General features: G+C 43.4%; 1 protein-coding gene across 3 annotated transcripts in view; it reads left to right on the forward strand.

Annotated features, from left to right (window-relative positions):
* Positions 1–21,284, forward strand: part of PCSK5 (proprotein convertase subtilisin/kexin type 5) — a 463,530-nt gene that overhangs the window by 232,242 nt on the left and 210,004 nt on the right. For all 3 annotated transcript variants that reach the window (XM_044920816.1, XM_021689363.1, XM_021689364.2), the window contains exons 11-12: positions 16,071–16,188; positions 17,417–17,605. In XM_044920816.1, the coding sequence (XP_044776751.1) occupies positions 16,071–16,188; positions 17,417–17,605 (307 nt within the window). The remainder of the gene's footprint in view (positions 1–16,070; positions 16,189–17,416; positions 17,606–21,284) is intronic.

Below are 21,284 nucleotides of genomic sequence, written 5' to 3' on the forward strand. Positions count from 1 at the left end.
CTGGGTGGCTCAGCTGGTTAAGCGACTGCCTTCGGCTCAGGTCATGATCCTGGAGTTCCGGGATCGAGTCCCGCATTGGGCTCCCTGCTCGGCGGGGAGTCTGCTTCTCCCTCTCCTGCTCCCCCCTCTTGTGCTCTTTCTCTCTCTCACTCTCTCAAATAAATAAATAAAATCTTTAAAAAAAAAGTCTTCCTTCAGCTTATGAGTTTGGCTATTAATGGCAGCAAATCTTGATATTTTGTGGTTACAACTGGTATTTTAGGCAAAGATAAAAATCAAGTCCTAAACCTGGTGATTACAAAGGGCGATCAAGCAGGGGCAGTGCTATTTTCAGGCCAAAAGTGTGTTGTGACTAAAAAGTAATGAAATGGATTTCTGTGAAGCGCTAATAATTGGATTCTGAATCCAGTTACAAAATAAGATACCCAAAGAGGATTTAAGCCAAGACCATCTTATCAGAATACATATACGCCCATAGACACATTCTCTTACAAAAGCTTTTAAAATTCAACGGTCGTTTTCTTATTTGGAGTTTTGTGTTTATTTAAAACAAAACAAACTCACTCAGCAGAGTGCTTCAGAACCTGGGCTCCAAAGTCAAACAGCCTGGGACCGATTCTTAGCTAGAAAGACAAATAAATAGTATATCTGGCCATCTGTGTACATTCTTAATCCACATTATTGGAGTAAGTTTACATATGATAAAAAGCACTGTGTTAGGGCACCTAAAACAGTTGGTTAAGCATGTGCCTTCGGCTCAGGTCATGATCCCGGGGTTCTGAGATGGAGCCCCACATCGGGCTCCCTGCTCAGCGAAGAGTCCGCTTCTCCCTCTCCCTCTGCCCCTCCCCTCCACTTATGTTCTCTCTCGCTCGCTCTGGTCTCTCTCTCTTTCAAATAAATAAATCTTAAAAGAAAACCACACCCCATTTTAAGTGTACAAATGTATACACCCACATAACCATCACTACAATCAAGGATAGAACATTTCCATCACCCCAGAAAGGTCTTTCATGCACTTTTCTCATCCCCTCCCCCTCCCCCCATCCTACCCGATGCAGCTGATATCCTTTCTGTCACTAGAGATTATGTTGTCTTTTGTAGACTTTTATATACGTAGAATTATTCAGAAGTGGCTTCTTCCTCTCTGGATAATATTTTTGAAGTTCCTCTAAATCATTAGGTATATAAGGAGTTCATTCCTTTTTATTGCCAAGTGATATTCCATGGTGGGAATATACCACAGTTTATTTACTTGTTCACATTTTCATGGATGACTTTGTTGTTTCCAATCCGGGGTTCAGCTGAGCTGGTGTGAGTATTCACGTTCAAGCCTGGGGTGTGGACAGACACAGCTTTGTAAACATGAGACAGTCAGAAAAAGCCTAATTTAAACAGGGACCCTAAGGAGGGAGGAGCTGCCCAAATGGCTAACCAGATGTGTAGAGCATCAGACAAGGCAGGCAACATAGACAAAGATTTAGTCAAGGAAAAGGGAAGAGGTCATCAGAGCTGGTGTGTGTGCCAAAGGGAAGGCTGAAGAAAACAGTATTATAGGCAGAATTTGGCACAGTTCTTCATTCGTGGTTTGCACGCAGGTAAAATTGCCATCTGCAGGTCACACATCATTCTCACGTTTAACATTGAATAAATAAACAGTTAATATTCTGTTGAGATTTTTGTACAATGAAAACTGAGTATAGATATGTGTGGACGTGCGTCAACCTGTAGCCATTGAAATGCTGTGGGTAGCTTAGAGATGCAATGAGCTCCCCTCCCACTTTCAAATACTAGACTCCCTACTTTATATTCACCTATTTCTTGTAACACACCGATTCTCTTGTAACACATCTTTTTAATTTTCATTTGTCAGCGATTTTAGTCAATGATTCTGGCTAAAGGGTTAACTTCCTTGTTTGTGTGCTCTGTTTTTCTCTGAGACTACATGGATTTCAATAAATGGTCTTGAACGTATTGAGGAAAAAGCATAATCTGCTGATCGTTAATTAATTGTATTAATGTCACGTATATAAACTCGATCAGAGTCATAAATAACTATAGTAAGATGGTGGAAGACGTTGGAGAACTTGACTTACCGTAGGGAACAGAAGCTAGTCTGAAATAGGTTCTAGGGTGGCTGCTCAGATGTGTTATTTTGTTTGTTTGCATTTCTCAGAGGATTGGGGATTAAAGCTGGATGAGATCTCCATCAGGAGAGCAACAGTTAGGGAAAAGGAAGAGGGTCCAATGGGTAAAAAGGGCGGGTGTGGTGTGATGAGGAAAGTAACTGAAAGGAAATTGACAGCAAAGCTACTTGAATCCCACAGTTACAAGTTCTCATTTCATTTGAAAAATGTCTTGGAGCCACAAGGGTGATTTGAGAAAGCAAGTTGATTCTAGTTGCTTGTCTTGATGTCAGAAAGAGTTTTATTTTCTTAAACTGATGGTGTAAATGCATTGGCCCTATGATATATCGTACAAAATGACATGTAGGTAAGAAACTGACTTGCTAAAATGGATGCGAATTCTCTTACGGCGATCATTTTATATTATTTTAGTATGCAATTGTATATTCCTGACCTTAAAGGCTGAGACATTCAGTGAAATATTTTTATCATCTCTTGCCTTCCTTCTAAATGAGGAGAGTTCTAGAGCTGAGATATATAATCATCTTTGCTAAATTCTTTTTTTTTTTTTTTTAAGAGGGGGAAGAAATGCTTTTTGAAATGACTCTTTAATAAACCCAGGGCAAAAGGTGTGAGGACAGGATGGCTCCTTGAAAAATGTCAGGCCAGAAATTGTGCTTCAAGAAGGCCTCACACATTCTGTTTGACCAGAGTTCTTTCGCTGGTCATCCTCGTTCGCCGTGACCTTCAGAAAGCCACTTAACTTTCAATATTTGAATTGTTTTTCACATGCAATTATAGTCTTTGTATTTGCCATGCGACTTTGCAGAAATTTAAGGCAAGCAACGTAACTCTGGGCTAGCCCCTTGAGTTGCTCTAAGATGGCTGCAGGTTGTGTGACAGAAACATTGCCAGTTTATAAATGACTTTTTCTCTTTCTTAAGCTTTCCGTGAATATTTTTTTCTTTGCCATGAAGCAAACTTGGAATTTTCTATGATCCTAAGAAACTGCATTGCTTATTTGAACCCACCAGAGGCTACTACTATATACTTTCTTAATGTACTGTGAGAGATGGTTTTGTCTGGAAATCATTTGCTTCTTTTCATGTTGTTTCCTCAGAAGTATCCCCCAAGCCAAGGCAGAAGATATGTGTTCAGCTTTGTTCTAGAATTTGATATTGTGCATCTCAGAATTCCCTGTTGAATTCCAGCCACATTTGGCTAAGGAATCAGGGCGGATAGATAAAAATGCAAGAAATATCTGGGATTGTCTGATTGGACTGCCATCGTTGGTTTCACAGGTTATTAACTGCACTAGAGAACCAAACTGAGGGGTTGGGTAGGGATGGAAATCCAGCCTGTGATCTACTCACCAATCTGTGTGCCCCAGAGGGGGACAATGTCTACCTAGAAAAAGAGCTACCTTTCTCTAGTTCATGGAGATCCCACATGGCCAGCCGTGTTGCACAGAATTCTGCTGTAATTCCTCTCGGAATTGTTGAAGGCATGAATACCTTTTAAAAGATACCTCTCCAGAGATGGTTTTGTTCATTTTAACCTCCAGCTGTTGCTTCAACCTTGACATTCACAGAACCTCCATTAGCAAACTAGCTCAGTGTTACTGGAGTCAAATAGAGTCTTCCAGTGTCTAGACAAAGTTCGAAGTAAAATCTTAGAATTTTAAGTGAGTGTGAGTGCTAAGTACAAATCTATTATTCTTTTCATAGTCTTTTTACCTCCTCTCAACTTTGTGACCAAAAATGATTGATGCTTCATGAATTCAAATGTATAATCACCTCATCTGGGGCCAGTAGAAGATTCATATTTGGGGTGAAGTGTCCTTCTGAATATTGACATATGGGGCACAGACATAAAGCAGTGATGAAGGCTTTCTTCAAAGCTTATCATCAAGCTGTCATGTGAAGGTGCTCCTCATGGACCATCTTGTCTACCATCTGTGAAATAGTTTTAAATGTGAAAGGAGCTACGTGATTGAGGTGCACAGGAGAAACTGATAGGAACTTGTACATATCAGCTTGGATGCTGACACCAATATTCGCAGCATAGATGGCATCACCCGTTCTCTGCTCCAAATCCAAATTCCCATGACCACATTAAGTTGGTGGTAAGTGGGTGCCGCACCAGCTGTGAAAACCAGTTCCGGATCCATAAGGGAGCCCAAGTAAATAAGAGGGAAAAGTGGCCTTCTGATGACTCTTTTTAAAGTACGATTTGAGTAAAGATGGCGTAGCCCATCCTTTTTTTTTTTCCTCTAGAGAGATCTTTATGTTGGTGCCAGACCCTGCAATATAAACCAGACCCAAAGACTCAGAAGGAAATCCCAAAAATGATTCCTGCCCTCGCTAACTTCCTAAGGCCAGTGCATCCAGCAAGGTATGGTTACGTGCCAGGTGATTGCTTTGCAGAATCCATCTGGATACGTCTTCTGTGAAATAAGTAGATTCAGACTTTTTTTTCCCCTTAAAATCTCAATTCAGACTCTTTACAGATGTTCACATCTTGCTAGCCTTAGGCATTTCAAAGGAATTAAACTTCTATCACACATCCCGATAATGGCTTCAACAGGCTTCGTTTTATGGTATTATACCAGAAGACATGGTACACCCTGATGTTTCCAGAATCATCGTGCAAGAGCCAGAGAAGAAGGGTGTTGTGATCACTGCTGGATGTTAAAAAATGGGAAGTCGTTCTTTGCTACTCAGTGCCATTCTGCCACCTAGACGTGCCTGGCTAGCTCTAATAAAAAAAAAAAAAATGGTCTAGGCTTGAATAGAAAATAAAGGATCTTTTCCATGTTAATAGTATCTTCGCACTCAGAGAAAATCCCTGATAGAAATGACTGAAGAAGGTCATCCTCAGCAAGAACAGGGGAAAGGGTTATGGGGGCCAGATGTTAACTTTCCTTCCAAGCCCCACATATATCTTTTTCTGCCCAGGATATTTTAATGAGCTTTGAAGAAGAGAGCACTTTTTATGCAGCTGACTTGCAAAAGGCAATGAGGATAAAAATGTTCCTGTGTTCATGTGTAATAGATAGATAAATTTTTGAAATGTCTCCACCCCCTTTGCCATCTCGTTATTCTGAGGATGATGCTTGATTTGAGAAATGAGTTGCAAGAAATACTGTTTGTCTTACAGACAACAGTAATTGACAGATATATACATGATGCAAAGAGATTCTGAACATTTGTGATTGAATCTGTGTGTCTTTGGGCAAGTTCTTTTAATGTTTATGAGGCTTATTTTTTAGCTGTAAAATGTGAATAATACTATCTTGCCAATAGGACTGTTGTAAAGATTTCACTAGTTAATACGTAATAAAATGCACATGTAAGATCGTATTTTTACCTCCCATATAAACTTTCTTCTGGGCATCTTATCTTGGGAAGCGTGCTTGCTACATTAAATGTACTTCAACTATGGAGCCAGCAAGATTAGATAAAATAGATTTAAATGCATTAAATAGAACTTTTAGAGCATTTACTATTTTTCTTTTTTTTTTTAATTTTATTTATTTATTTGACAGAGAGAGACACAGCGAGAGAGGGAACACAAGCAGGGGGAGTGGGAGAGGGAGAAGCAGGCTTCCCGCCGAGCAGGGAGCCCGATGCGGGGCTCCATCCCAGGACCCCGGGATCATGACCTGAGCCGAAGGCAGTCGCTTAACGACTGAGCCACCCAGGCGCCCCGCATTTACTATTTTTCAACATTGTTTCTGAGCTTGATCCTGTATCACAAGTCAGTCAAACCCAGATTCTGGCCAGGAATGAATAAACTTTAACTCCTTGAGTTATGTGCATCCACAGAAGAAAATATCTAGACCAACCTGTGCTCAATGAGTGAGGGATATCTATAGGTTAATTAAGAGAACTTGTCTTCCTAAAACACCTCTATAAGGGAAGCCAAAATGTGTGTGGTAATCCATATGAAAAGACATTAGCACAATCTACTGTAGAGCCGGCTTTCATTTCTTGTGCGGCTCACATGAGGGGAAGGGTATTGAGGAATCCTACCTCACAGTAGTGGAATTACTGGATCATGGGGTAGTTCTGTTTTTTTCATTTCTTGAGGAACCTCCGAGGGTTCCTCTTTCTCCACATCCTTGCCAACACTTATTGTTCCTTGTGTTTATTTTATTTTAGCCAATCTGACAGGTGTAAGGTGATCTCGTGGTGGTTTTATTTTGCATCTCCCCGATGATGAGTGATGTTAAGCGTCTTTCCATGTGTCTCTTGGCCATCTGTATGTCTTCTTTGGAAAAAAATGTCTATTCAGGTCCTCTGTTCATTTTTTAATGGGATTGTTTGGGATTTTTTGGTGTTGAGTTGCAGAAATTCTTTATATTGGACCTGACTTTAAAACCACTAATCAGTGGGACCCAGCAGCATGTGCTTTGACGAGTCCTCTGGGTAATTCTGATGCTTACACAAGTCTGGGAACCACTGACCCTAGTCCTCCGCTGCGTGTAATGAATCACCTTTTCCTGTGCATTTAAGTGGGGCCAGTCAAGTACCATCTTTAGAAGAAATGAAAACATAAAGTCTAAAATCATTTCTTTTTCCAGAGTTTGGATAGGGAATCCCAAATTTGAAAAGTGCCCTCTAAACATCTTAATCCCTTAAAAAAATTAATTAAAATTTAAATTAAAAAACATATGTAAACCATCATATCTGTTGTCAGTCACTTGGCCCTTTGCACCCAGCTACACTCAATCTCTTTTCTGTCAATTGGACTGTAACCCTCTGTCTTCAAACTTTGTATCCCCCCTCCCCTGCCCCCACCATCTTGGAAGAAAAACAAAAACAAAAAACCTTTTCCATTATCCTACTGCCTTCCTTCGGTCCTCCCTTATACAACTACAAATTCCCAGCAAATAGTCTGAATTAGCTGCTTCCACTTCCTCACTGTTGAGCCCCTCTGTAATTCACTTCCACCTTTGAAGTGAAATTACTCTGTGAGACTTTCAACCATCTCCTGTTTGCCAAATCAAAAGTCGATTGTTTCTGTGAGATTTCCTGCTTTTGATCTACCCAGTCCAGATCGCTTTCCTTGCCTTGCCTTTCGTGATGCAAACCTAGAGCCCTTGTTCTCTGACACTTTAATGATGCCTGTCTCCCTTCTTTCACCTTAGCCATTCCCCGAGGTCTGTGGCTTGAAGAGTTCTGGAGGGGATGCACACACTCTCCCCCGCCCACAGCCTCTTAATTCCTCAGCTTCCCCCCCACATACATCTCTGCCTTTCTTTCAGTTACAAGTATCACCTCCTTATTAGTGATTTTCAGTTCTACATCGTCAACGTTGTCTTCATCCTTTACCAATCTAGAATCTCTGCGCAGGGCTTCCCCTATGTCATTGCAAATTCAAAACTTCGGAAACAGGATCTGTCAGTCATCTTTTACAAAACAACTGATCCCCAAAATGTACCTCTGTCATCAGGGGGGACTCTTTTCTAGATCACCCTGTTCACCGTCTTCCCTCTCCCTCTCCTCAGTCTCCCACCATGTGTGAGTTGTGACATTTCATTGCCCCCTCCTTAGCTGACCTCTCATTTCATTCAGTTTGTCCATAACCTGGTTTACGATCCCTCATGCCTGCACCCTTGAAATAACCAGTTCCCTGCTTGCTTCCTTCTAGCCTTTCATAGCCTATCTACCAATGCCAGATCACTCCTTCTAGAATATCAATTGAATTATGTCATTTCCTTGATCATTGGCTACTCACTGCCTGAGGTCGAAATCCACCCATGGGATTTCAGGGCCACACAGCTCTCTTGAGGAAGCCACCATTCTGAATCTCCTGCTTTCATTACTTAGCCCCAAATATATCTCCATGAATCCACATCTTACTTAAGGATTGAAGAACCATCTCAAGTCTTTTTCTTCTAAGAGAATACACAGTCCTCATTAATGGCCTATTTTTCTGAGAGTTTACAGGAGTTTCCACGTTATTGTCCCTAAAAATGATATGAGTTTTATGTAATTGAAAAGGAAAGTTCATGAGAAGCCTTATATAGTACTTGAAACTTGGAAGGATAAGTGGTAGTTGTCCCTCTTCTTTGCGTTTTGCGACCATCAAAGCAACAGTGAGTAATGGCTGCCTATCACGTGAGCCATCGATGAAATAACCATGTCTTTACAACCACTGTTGGCCACTGACTGTGAAAATGCACTCACTGGAAATTAACATCCACCAGAATGTCTACTCCTGCCTTTTATGAGAATGTAAGGACAAAGCAAATAAAAAGGAAAATTAAATGAAGAGTTACCTAAAAATAATATGTAAATGATTCACAAATAGGAATTTTGACTGCTGGTTCATCCCGATCCCAGGCTGGGAACTGCTTGCTCAAGTTACACACCAAGAAGATCTAGGCTGGTGAGCTGATAAATGGTTAGTCTAATCTTCAGTTAACTTTTACCTGAAGACTCTTGTAGCACATTTTAGATCGTGTTTTCGTCTCTATCCCAACAATCTTAGTTTCCTAAAACAAGCACAGTTGTGATCTGCATGGACCCTGGGATACATGGCTAGCTCTCCCCAAGCTGGTAACATGTTTTCTTACCTCCCTTCGAGAAATACCAGTCAGTTATCTTAAGCAAATGACTTGCTTATTATAACCACATTGGAAGCAAATTAAAAGGGAACAGCCAGAGAAAAGAAAATAATTTGATTTTTTTCTTCTTAAAATAGAAAGAGGCCCTTGAGAGAAGGCTGGTATATCTCCTTAACTCTGTAAATTTTTTAAAAATCTAATAGAAAGATATCTCTACATATGCCTATGTAATATAATACTCGTGTGTATATCCTCCTGTATGTAATGAAGTCCATCGCACATGGAGAAGTGCTCACCAGTGTTTTCCTCAACTGTTCTTACCTCGTGTCTGTGTAACGATGAGCCTGTCAGACTCCCTGTAGCTCCTGCCCATACCCATCCCAAGGGGAGCTTTGAAGTGCAGACCCCGCCGACAGCCAGGTACCAGTGTCTGGCAACTTCCCACATGCAAGTCCTCAGTAGCACCAGTGGTGGCTGGCGTGTTTGTATCTGGCTGGAGTTGTGAGTAGAGCCTGAGATTTTAGGAAGAGCGAGGGGAAAGATAAAAAAACAAGCCAGGCACTTTAAGGCAGGTGTCGGCTCCGTTCTCCTGCCCCCGGGGAGTCTGCATTTTGCACCATGGGGACAGAAGAAGGCCCTCTGTCGTTCTGACTTTCTAAGAAGCTCAGGTGCCTTTCACCCTGAAATCTTTTAAAAGGGTATGTAAGGAAGAGATTGATGTCGGAGAAAGGGATTAAGAAAAGGGAAGACGTGGGTAATTCTGGAAGCATCTCCTTTCCATCTGTCCGAGATATTTAGGTGTCGAAATGCTGACAGGAGGACTGAAGAGCTTTACTCTCCACTTTTTCATCCTTAGGAATCTTACATTTTATGTTTTCCCATTTAGCTATTTATTTTTACTTGAAAAGGGTAGTACTTCCGCGGCGACCTAAGGCAAGTGTCCCCGGTCCTCTCCTGTTTCACCCCCTCCTCCTGTTTTACACATTTGCCTTGGTTTGATTAACTGGCATGGGGTCCCTTGTGGGAGCATCTCTCGGAGCAGGTGGTTCAGCGCAGTGAGGATCAAAGAACCCAAAGGTGCGAGGCCTCCAACAGCTGCAGGACCTCTTTGATCTCAGGTTGGAGTCTCTCCCCACACAGATCAAGCAGTCCCCCCTCAAGCCAGGAATTTGCGTAACTACCTTTTAGTCTGCTGGTTTACTGACAGGTAGATGAGAATAGCAACAGCCTGATTGAGGGCGCAGGACACCCCACCATTGTGGTTGGCTCACAGCTCCCCGGCAGTCTGCTCTCACCCCCTTATTTCCTGCCATGTGTTTACCGCGAATGCCCATCCCCTGCTGACCACTCAGCCCACACACTACCCACTCCAGGCCTGCTGGTTTCCTCCTCGCCCCAGGAAACCACATGCAGACCTGGTGATTATTTAACTAGGAGGCTTCAGCTCACATGTATCCAGCGCTTTCTCTGCACCAGGCTCTATCAGGTTCCTTCATCTCCATTGTCTTTTTCAGTGATTTTTTTTTTTTTTAAAGATTTTATTTATTTATTTGAGAGAGAGAGAATGAGAGAGAGCACATGAGAGGGGGGAGGGCCAGAGGGAGAAGCAGACTCCCTGCCGAGCAGGGAGCCCGATGCGGGACTCGATCCAGGGACTCCAGGATCATGACCTGAGCCGAAGGCAGTCGCTTAACCAACTGAGCCACCCAGGCGCCCTTTTTCAGTGATTTTGTACTCTTTTCAAATCTTTTTCGTCAGTGCTTTTAATTGTTTCCTAGTGAAATCATTAAGTTACTCTTATCTCATGCCTGCCTAAGAACACATACCATTTTCTGTTTCTTCTGGACCCTCACCGAGGTAACTATCTAGTGGTTGCTTCACACCCCCATGTGATACAGTAACTAATGGGATAAATTATTTGGGTGTGTTGAAATTGACCCTTTCTAATAATCGAATAATGGAACCTAATTTATCAACCCTGTGTCGTATCTTGGTGATTATGTGCATCGTAACAAACGCAAATATAGTCCAAGATGCCCGTATGCCCTCTAATCACTCAATTATTGTATTAAAAGATGGGAGAGCTCAAAAGCTTAAAAAACAAAAACCTTTTTTTAACCAACCAAGTCTTTTATTATAGACTGCTTTACTAATACTCATTTTAGAGTCGTCATGAACTTTCCATTCAGTGTAATATTAAAGAAAGAAAAGAAAGGAAGAAAGAAAGAAAGGAAAGAAAGAGAAAGAAAGAAAGAAAAGAAAGAGCTTTTAAAATAGCTGGCTCCAGGGGCGCCTGGGTGGCTCTATCAGTTAAGCATCTGCCTTCAACTCAGGTCATGATCCTGGGGTTCTGGGATCCAGCCCCACTTTGGGCTCCCTGCTCATTGGGGAGCCTGCTTCTCCCTCTCCCTCTGCTGCTCCCCTCTGCTCATGCTCTCGGCTCTCTCTGTCAAACAAACAAACAAACAAACAAATAAATAAATAAATAAAATCTTTAAAAAAAAAATAGCTGGCTCCAGTAAGGATGCTCCACTAAAAAGACAAAGAAGTATCCCAGATTTCACTGGTTATAGCTTCCTGTGCTCGGGAACTTAAAATTTTTTTTTTTTCCTGCTGAGGTTTCTCGCTTTTCTCTGGAATTGTTAAGGCCTCCAAGCTAGAGCTGTTGTTTCAGCTAAGTGTATCTACTTCCAAACTATGCAGTCATTTCCTTACGTGCTTAACGATTAGCTTCCCTCAGCACTTCTGGTCTCATCAGAAAGTAGAAATACACCTGCTGGAGAACATTATCTATTTTCTTGCCTTCTCTCATTCATCTAGCTGGTGCAAGCAGGGAAGCCTTCAGATTCCTTAGAGTAAAAACTAGCTATACTTCTGGCACAAGACAATTCCACTTTTCTCCGCTTATCTGCATAAACAGCCATGCAGCCTAATGAGGCAAACATAATGTTATTCAAGTATTGCAGATTCCCTTTTTTCAGCTTGCCCAACATCATTCTACTTCCTGAAATCTCCCTCAATAACTTTGCCTCAAGATCTTTAATTACTCTGTAAACATGCTTTGTTCCCTCGATAGCTTTCTAAATATTGATTTTTGTATCTTAATTAGTGTTCAAACTATTAATTGAATGTTTGCCGCCCACACTCCTAGAAATGAAAATTCCGTGTGAGATGCTTGGTTTCCTCCTCACACCATTATTAGTATCTAACTTCATAGAGTTTTGCGTTTTACCCAAAGCTTGCCCGGAGACGGCTCTACTTGATCCTCATAAGGTTGTTTTCAGGCTCAGGTTTTGCTCTGAGCTTGGCATAAGAAGTGTGCGTAAATAAAACTCATTTAGGTATGGATGGCACAAATTGTTCGCCTGGTATATTTGCTCTAATCATAATTTTGTAAAATGTGAATATTGGCTCTATACTTAAATAAATTTGGTGCATTAATGAAGACTTTACAGAAGTCAGTGATAAAAAGCACAGAGCTCCAGATTCCCCTTGTAATTCTCATGTAAACGCTTTATGCCGCTTGGTGAATTAAATAAAATTTTTTTTCTGTCAGTTGCGTTCATTCACTTTTCAAGTACGTACAGAAGGTCTCCTCTTAGCCAGGTGTTTTGCGGACGCTGGTGGCTGTTCATACGTCCTGTGGCCCATCACGGTAACCGAGTGAAGGCCGAGGTGACTTGACCCAGATAGTCACCAAAAGAAAGGTCTGTTTTGGGGGCGCCTGGGTGGCTCAGTCAGTTAAGCGCCTGCCTTTCAGCTCAGGTTATGATCTCAGGGTCCTGGGATTGAACCCCTGCTCAGCTGGGAGTCTGTTCTCCCTCTGCCTGCCGCTCCCCCTGCTTGTGTGCTCTCTCTCTCGAATAAATCAGTAAAATCTTTAAAAAACTTTTTTTAAAAAAAAAGATCTGTTTCTGAATTTATAGGTCATTTTAGGGTATGAAAACTTTGTGTTATATTTTAAAAAATTATATGTCAGTTATAATCGTATCTTTAAAAAAATATTAATCCTTCCGAATTACTTAATAGCTATTTCCCTGGTTGACATCATGTTTTAAAAGAGTTCATCTGCCAAATGCGTTCATTGGGTGATTATTTTCTCCTTAGTATTTACTGAAAACCAAACAAATAATTGCCACTCTGAATAAATGGAGTTGATATATTGCCAACAGCACCACCCCCATTAATAAATGTATAAAAAGATCTACATTTATTTTCTTTTTTTCTCAGGCTGGGTTTCATGATTGTGGACAAATACACAATTTCCAGTATTTTAAAATACTAAAAGTCTCCATGACTGAATGGCCTTTACTCATCTAATGGAATTCCTTCATTTATTAATATTCTATTAATACAGTGTTTTTTTCCATTCACCTGCCAGTTTGTAGTTTAACTGGAACTGGCCAGCCTCTTTTCTGAACGTCTCCTTTGAGTGTTGCATGAATGGACATCGTTTCTGGAGGGTAGGGATTGACTCAGAAAAGGAAACAAATTTATGGCCTTCATAAAGACTCAAGGTGCTTTTCTACTTAACTCAAGTGGTTGTTCCTCAGGCCTGAAGTGTTTGCTGCATTTGATGACTCTAGGTGTTAATTTATGTCCTAATGGTTGTTAGGGTGGCAGTTATTGGGGATGGGGGTGCGGCGCAAGTGCAGCTGAGCCAGAGTCCAGGCAGCCCTCATGTCCCCCCCCCCACCCGCCAAGTTCCCACCCAGCCTTTTCCCCTCCCCCCACTTGCCAATCAAATCTTTCATCTTTTTTTCCCCTAAACTGAGATCAAATGATAAGTTGTGCTCGTTTAAAACCACTTGACACCAGCATGGGGATATTTGGGTACCGTGCAGAGTTAGAGAGCCTGGCATAGCAAAACGTGTTTGGCGATAATTTCAGGTCCTCTAGGGAAAACAGTGCCTTGGACTGTTCATGATGAAATGATACAGATCATTGCCTGTATTGATGGTTAAGTGATAAGTGAGAACCTGGGATTTCCATGAACTTGCCTAAGAGATCTCGACAATTCGGTTTCCTTAAACCCACGCTTGACCTTTCTCCTATAACACGTGGGTCACCTGTAGACTCTGTTTTAACTGAGGAGGTGCAGTCTCCTCGCATCATGTCCTGTAACTAAAACTAAATATCTAGAGTTGTTGATACAGACCTGTTAATATACAGTTAGCAATTTGTGATGAGGTTATTGATGAGTTTCGCTTTCTTCATTCTTTTCTGGATGTATTTCCAGGTTTTTACAATGAATATACATCTCTTTTTAATCAAGAAATAATCGTTTATAATAGAAGTTATAAAAATACAAGTATAAGAATCCCACATATATTCTTGCTATCTCTAGGTAGGTTTATTCAGTTTTACTCAGTATGTTCTGTCTGTCTGAGTACCTGATAGTATAATAATGAGCCCTTACATTTGTATAGGTCTTGATGAAGAGTTTCTCACATGGGACAAATAACAATACTTAATCAGCTTAGTAATGGTGACGGGATAGCCAGTCATATCACAAGGAAATTGTGGGTTAGCTGTTTTATCTCATTTGCCAAGAATTATATAATTAGCAAATTAGCAGAGGTAAAGCAGTATTTCCGAACCCTAACACGGTTTTCCTTTTTTATATGCAATCATTTTTTCCCCATCTGTATAAAGTTCTGCTAAATCCCATGAAACATATGAAGAAATAGAAGTCCTAGTTCCTGCCATCAAGCAGGTTACAATATAGTTGGGGTACAAAGATATGTGTTGACAGAATTAATCAGTAATTCCATTAATGACACATAATTAAAAGCGCAGTGTGTAATACAATGCCTTGCACATAGAAGGCACTCATGCAATGTTGGATGGACGCACAGATGCATGGATGTGTGGGTAGATGGACGGATGGCTAGATGTGCAGAAGGGCAGATGGACTGACAAACTGATTAGAGTTATAGGGACTTGAAAAGAGAAAAGTTCCTTCATGACAGATGGCTGAGTTTCAGTAAATGTCTATTGACTTTTATTGGTCAGAGGATTTTTCAAGAAGACAGACTAGCTAAGCCTTCCAGAACTTAGGAGTAGAATGCGACTCTGCAGAGAGCAGGAGGGAGGGAATTCCAGGCCAAGGTCTCAGCATGAGCCAAAGCAGTGAGGCAGAAAGAGCAAGGTATGACTGGGAACTGTAAAGGAATGACCTTTCTAAAGCCCAGGTTTTGGTGAGGATGTTGTTGTGCAAGTAGAATGGGATGATATCATAGAGTGTCTTGAATTCCAAGCGCAAGTACTGAAATAATCCATAAGCATGGACAGCGACAGACATTTTCATGTAAAATAATGTTATAAGGAAAATGTTTTAGGCAACAAATCTGGTAGCAATGTGACTTTGTGTTAAATATAAAGATATGAGATAGTTTAATACAGGGTGGAGATTTTTTAAGTATTCACTGGGATTTTAAAGTATTTTTTAAAAAGAACTACACATGTGGATATTGCCATATCATCGTTAAAATATTCCTATATGTAGGAAACAAACTGAGGGTCGCTGGAGGGGAGGGGAGTGGGGGGATGGGGCAAAAAAAATTAATTAATTTAAAAAAATATTCCTATATGTGATTGAAATTTCTGAGACCGTTATATCAAAATCAGATTTAGATCAATAGGTGTTCTTACTGAGAACCAAAAGATTACAACATTCGAAGACACTGGCATAAAAGTCTAGAGGCCTCCAAATATTGCATGCATAAAGTTTAATCAATTTTTCATATGCTGGAGGAAAGGTAATAATTGTTGTCTTCCGAGATGTTCGGCCTAACTCCTGGATATGTCAGAAAACTGGTATTTCTTGCATGTACATTCTTGTTGAACCAGGAGAGGGTGTGGACACTGTCCCTTCTTTTTGAACCTATTCATTATCTTACAAAATTGATGAGGTCATCACTTGAAGTGGTTAACAATTAAGGCCTTGGAGCAAAACTCCGTGGGTTAGAATCCAGCTCAACCACTGAATTGCTACTCGGTCTTAGGTCTCTCTCTGTTCCTCAGTGTTCTCGTCTCATGAATGATGATCACAATAGCACCAACATCTTAAGATCGTGGAGGGGGTTACATGGAGAAAGACAGTCTAGTGCCTGCCACGTGGTAATAATCCATAAATGATAGTCCTGTTACTAGTCCTAATACGTCATCACTGAATAACAGACATCTGTTTTATAATCTTGTTAGGTTTGTTCACGTGTTGTTTTATTTGTTTTTTGTTTTTTAATCATGCCTAGAAAGAACGCTAGGATCCCATAGGGATGTGTCTGGGCTCTTGGCCAGAACTCAACATAGACAGCCTAGGCTGATCCTAACTTCCATGAAGCTGACCAGCCTCTTGCCTCCCATAGTGAGCCACCTGTATGGATTTGGACTGATGGATGCGGAAGCCATGGTGACGGAAGCAGAGAAGTGGACCACTGTTCCTCAGCAGCACGTGTGCGTGGAGAGCACAGACCGACAAATCAAGTAATGCTCGCGGCAAGCAGACGGCATAGCAATTTCCTGAAAGAGATCAGCACAAGTGCTCCAGACGGCCCTTTGTTGTCCGTGGAAGCCGAAAGCTTGTGTCATGGTTTTTTTTTTTCTAACATAATTGTAAAATTCTCATAGAATGTCTAGGATGCTAAGCTGTTAAATCCACATAATAGGACCCAAGAATCCTTAAAAGCATCTCTTAACAGGGGATTTGGAGGACCCTTACAGATGGGCATTCTTAAGATTTCAACTCAGCCAGTATTTCTATTTCATGGTGCAAGTGTTCTCCCTAAGTCAGCGTACTCCAAAAAACTAAACTTGATAGTCTGGAAACTGCACCCTATAACGTGTAATTACGAATTATATTTTTAGCACAGTATATAAAGGTAACGATAGGTTGGAAGTAAAACAGATAGAAAATAAGTAGGGGGCATATCTTTCCTATGGTTCAATGACAGTCTCAGAGAGTGAAATTCAAGTTTTGACCATGAAGGAAGAAGGAGAGTCAGCCCTAGGAACAACAGCAAAGCAAAAAAAAAAAAAAAAAAAAAAAAAAAATTCAGGCAGAGTTTCTGAGGTGGGAGACGAATCACCCCCAACTTGAACTGACGTCAGTGTGACGGGAGCCCAGTGTTCATGGGGGACAGTGGAAGCTAGTGAAGAAGCCAGGAATGTTCAGGCCAGAGGAGGCCTGTGCCCCCTGGGTTACAGAGCAAGGAAGTGGTAGACCAGGGATTTAACCAAGGTCATGGCAATCCCCAAGCCTCCCCCATACCACCGTACCCTCTACCAGTAGTCTGAAAAGGATATTCCATAGATCAGCAACATCACTGTCACCTGGGAACTTGTGAGAAATGCACATTCTTGGAGCCCACCTCAGCCTCACTAAATCAGACATTGCGGGCAGGGGCTCAGCGCTCTGCGTTTTAACAAGGTGATACCCTCAAGTTCGAGACCCCTCCCTGCAGGAAGATGAAAGAACTTTAATTCCGCCATTTTCTCTCACTTGCATCTTTCCTACTCTCTAATAACCAGGGTTAATCCCTGAAGTGACCTTGGGTGATGGGTGCCATCACCCAAGGTCAGTATCCAGCCACCACTGGTCAGTATCCAGCCACCAGTGGTTTGTGGTACATCACATCATCATTCCGGGCCCGCAGGTTTACCCAGCCTGGCCCCGGCGTGTGCTCTGCTCACACTCTGTCTCTCTCTGTTGCAGGACCATCCGCCCCAACAGTGCGGTGCGCTCCATCTACAAAGCTTCGGGCTGTTCTGATAACCCCAACCACCACGTCAACTACCTGGAGCACGTAGTTGTGCGCATAACCATCACCCATCCCAGGAGGGGAGACCTGGCCATCTACCTGACCTCGCCCTCAGGAACCAGGTCCCAGCTTTTGGCCAACAGGTACTGTGATAGCCTCTGGCAACACCAACACTCAGCTGCTGTGGAAGGTAGAAAGCGTCACCTGCTCCTGACTCACGAAGAACTAAGGGGGCACATAGATGTCAGGATGGGACAGTCAGAGCTCTTACTGCCCATACATAAATGAGCGAGTGCAGGGGCGCCGGGGTGCCTCAGTCAGTTGAGTGGCTGACTCTTGATTTCGGCTCAGGTAATGATCTCGGGGTCCTGAGATCAAGTCACATGTTGGGCTCCGCACTCAGCAGGGAGTCTGCTGGAGATTCTCCTTCCCTCTCCCTCCACCCCTCCCCCCTCTCTAAAATAAATAAATAAAATCTTTAAGTAAATGAGGGAATGTAAAACTGCCTAGAATCTGTAGGAATGGGACAGTGTAACATTTAATACTCGGGTAATATCGCAAGGATGCCGCAGAAAAATTGAAGGCCGCCTGTTGTTGTTTATCCTAACAAGGAAATGCAGAGCACTAACTCCTTAGGCCTTTGAGATTCTCTCCCCTGTCCAAAATGTCTGCCGGAATTTGTTACAGATTAACTGAATCCTCTTGCCCAGGCCTTGTCCAACCTTAAAGGAAGTTCTATTTGTTTTAAAACAGGTGTGGGCAAATTTTTTCTGCAAAGAGCCTGTTAGTAAATGTTTTGAGCTTTGCAGGCCGTGTTTCTGTGGCAACTGTTCAGCTCTGCCTCAGAGCCCAAAAGCCCCTAGGCAGTGTGAATGAATGGACATGGCTTTTTTCCAATAAAACTTTATTTACAGAAACAGACAACAGGCTGGATTTGGCTTGAAGATTGACTGTAATTTGCTGACCCATATTCTAAAGGTTGGCCCTTTAGTCTTTACTGCTCAAGAGGGTACTCAGTTTCTCTTCTTAGCCTCTTGCCTTTTCCCTGCTCCCTCCAAACACTGAGCCAGGAGGTAGCTGTATTGCCACGATCCTGCTGAAAAGCCAGAATGTTCTAGCACCAGTTTTCTTTTGCTCCATAGGTTTTTGAATGGTTGGGAGCATGGGCAGCAGGTGCTTGTCAAAAAGTGGGACCAGAATGGGAAGATGTCAGGTTGTCTTAAATTACACTTCGTCCCCTCTATGGTTCTAAAATATAAACCACAGCTAGAAGCCTAATTGCTTCTTCAATTTGATCTTTTTTTCCTCCAAGACGAACACATACTGGGAGCAAAAGTCTTATCATGAATGGCATATATAGTCCAAACGAGAGCCAGGCTTTTATGCAGACATAGCCACCTGCCCACATAGGCAGGTGGCCAGGGCGGTGGTGGGCTTTGTTAGGACTGACAACAGGCCATTGGGGCTGAGAGGCCAGGGGCTGATGCAACCCTGCAGAACCAAAAGCAAGACTGAGCAAAATCCCCAACTTCATCTGCTCTAGCACTGGGAGAAAGAGAGAGAGCACTCGCAATTCTGGATGACAGTGACTGGGAGTCCAGAACCCGGAATCTTTCATTACATTTGACATCTGTGCTTGGCCGACTCGCGTTCTTTAAAACCTAACGTCCTCCATTGGGGCGTGGGAAAACGTGGGCTTCGTGCCTTATGCAGCGCAGCTCTGCCAGAATAAGTGGAGAAGGGCAGGCTGCTTTGGGCTCGGATCCCTGGACGTGCCACCCATGCCGTCCCCCCGCCGCAAGCAGGGGTCAATGCTGCTTTCCAGCGGGCGACGCCTTCCGATGCACAATTCCGCGACTAGGAGGTCACCCCAGCTGTTGCTACTGAAGCGAGGGAAGACCTTTTCCTCCATTGTCCTTTCTTTTCCTTTGCCTTCATTCATCTGCGTTAAAGTTGAGGGAGTATCCGGGTGAAACACGGCGGCGCAAAGGTTTGCCTCACGCATGTGTGCCTGAGGCCCCTTGGTCCTCCTCTGTTCTAGAAAAACCGTCCCTTCACGGTCGCTGGGGGCTTGGAAAACTCAGAGTCCTCAGGCTTTCCGGGCTTTTCCTGCCTACTGCAGCGTTTCTAGTTGGCCTGCCCCCGGAGTGACTTCAGGCAGGAGGCTGGGAAGCAGAGGGGCTGTGGCCCCGTCGCAGGATTTGGTGGCTTGCCACGGCACGGGCTTCAGTCCGCGCGCATGCGCAGGAGCGACACCTGCTTGGCTCTTTGCCAAGTGCCCAGCCCAGCCCTGCCGCCTGACTTGTGCCCGACAAAGGAAGCACGTATTTCAGATGCGCAGTGACCAGCGGTGGTGAAGTTGACCTCAGTCTCGGCCATCAAGACCCCCCTGGGAATAAAGTTGCTACCCGGCGTGTGACTTCTCTGGAACGTTTTCTCCAAGGGCTGCTCTTTTGTATGTGTTTCATGTCAGTACTGAAAGGAAGTAGCCACCCAAAGGCGGTGGGCGGACCGGAGGGGCAGAAGGGCTGGAGACACCCCGGAGGTGTAACGGATGTTGTGAATTCATTTGTCCGCCGTTCCCCGGACACATCATTCTAAGCAGCTGACCCCTGAAGCCTAAAGCAGTGGCACCCAGTCCCAAAAGCACATGCAGCGTCCGAGGCCAGACTCCGCTGCCCTTGCTGTGCTTGATGCTAGGAGCATCCCTTCAACCAAAGCAGTTAAGGAAAGACCGTTTCTTTTGGCCTTTTTTTTTCCTTCTAGCATGTTCTGAAGCTTTCCTTTTATGAGAGGAAATCTCTACTCAGAACCTTTTAGTCTCTGACCTAGGGGCCGGGAGTCTTTGTGTCCCCTCACCTTGGCCGTGTTTCAAGGCCCCTTGCCTGGATTGGGCGCTGAGGACGAGCAGCATAGGAGAGGGGTGGGGACAGGCTGAAGGGAAGGCCTACTCCCCTCCTGGTGTCCTTCACGTTGGCCTGCAAGGCAATAATACTTCCTCAAGGAAAGGTGGATAGGTCAGGTTCTGGAAGGAAATTGTGTGTCAGAGATTATTAATGAGAGCAATAAATGGTTCCCCGGTTGGACACTTATCTTTCTTTCAAAGAAGTCAAGATTTCTAAGGAGGACCATGGTAAAGCGAAGAATAGCATGTAGTTGAAAGAGACCTCTCAACGGTCACAACAGGAAGTTTCCTTATGTGAGGGGTCATTTGAGATGAAGAGGTAGAGCTGAGGTGGCCGAGAGCTGTCCCCGTGTGTTTCAGTGCTGTTGATCCCCACAACACAACAATTCCTTGGGAATCGATTTTCCGCAAGGTCGCTGAGCACTTGGCCCGTGTGGGCCGTCTGGAAGCCCTCAGTGCCTCCCCGTCCCGGCTGACGGGCACTTGCTAGAACTCCCGTGGAGAACAGCTGTTGGAGGAAGCATCTGCAGGTGCTGGGCCCTGGAAGGCACTCGGCAGCGTTCAGAACTAGTCCAACTTGAGCGTGCCCCATTAGCCCAGCATGCGAGCACCCCTGGCAAGCCAGGTTGATAATTTAGTGGGTGGGAGCACTGAGTTCACAGAGCAGGCCTGGAATGGGCAAATGGTTAGTTTCTTCTAATCCCTTTGTTTTCTCCTGCCCTCCCACCCTCCTGGTCCTCCTCTTGGCCTGTGCACCCCGCCTCACAAAAAGCCACGCTGAATAATCAGCACAAATGCTTTACCTCTGGAGAGAATCTGGAGGTCTTGCATTGGCCGGGGGGAGTCTAGGTGGGCTTGGGTTCCTTTAACATGTTTTTAGACAGGCACAACTTCAGATTTAGCCTTTTTTTTATACC

This window comes from Neomonachus schauinslandi, chromosome 13 (genome assembly GCF_002201575.2).
Source record: "Neomonachus schauinslandi chromosome 13, ASM220157v2, whole genome shotgun sequence".
Taxonomy (NCBI): Eukaryota; Metazoa; Chordata; class Mammalia; order Carnivora; family Phocidae; genus Neomonachus; species Neomonachus schauinslandi.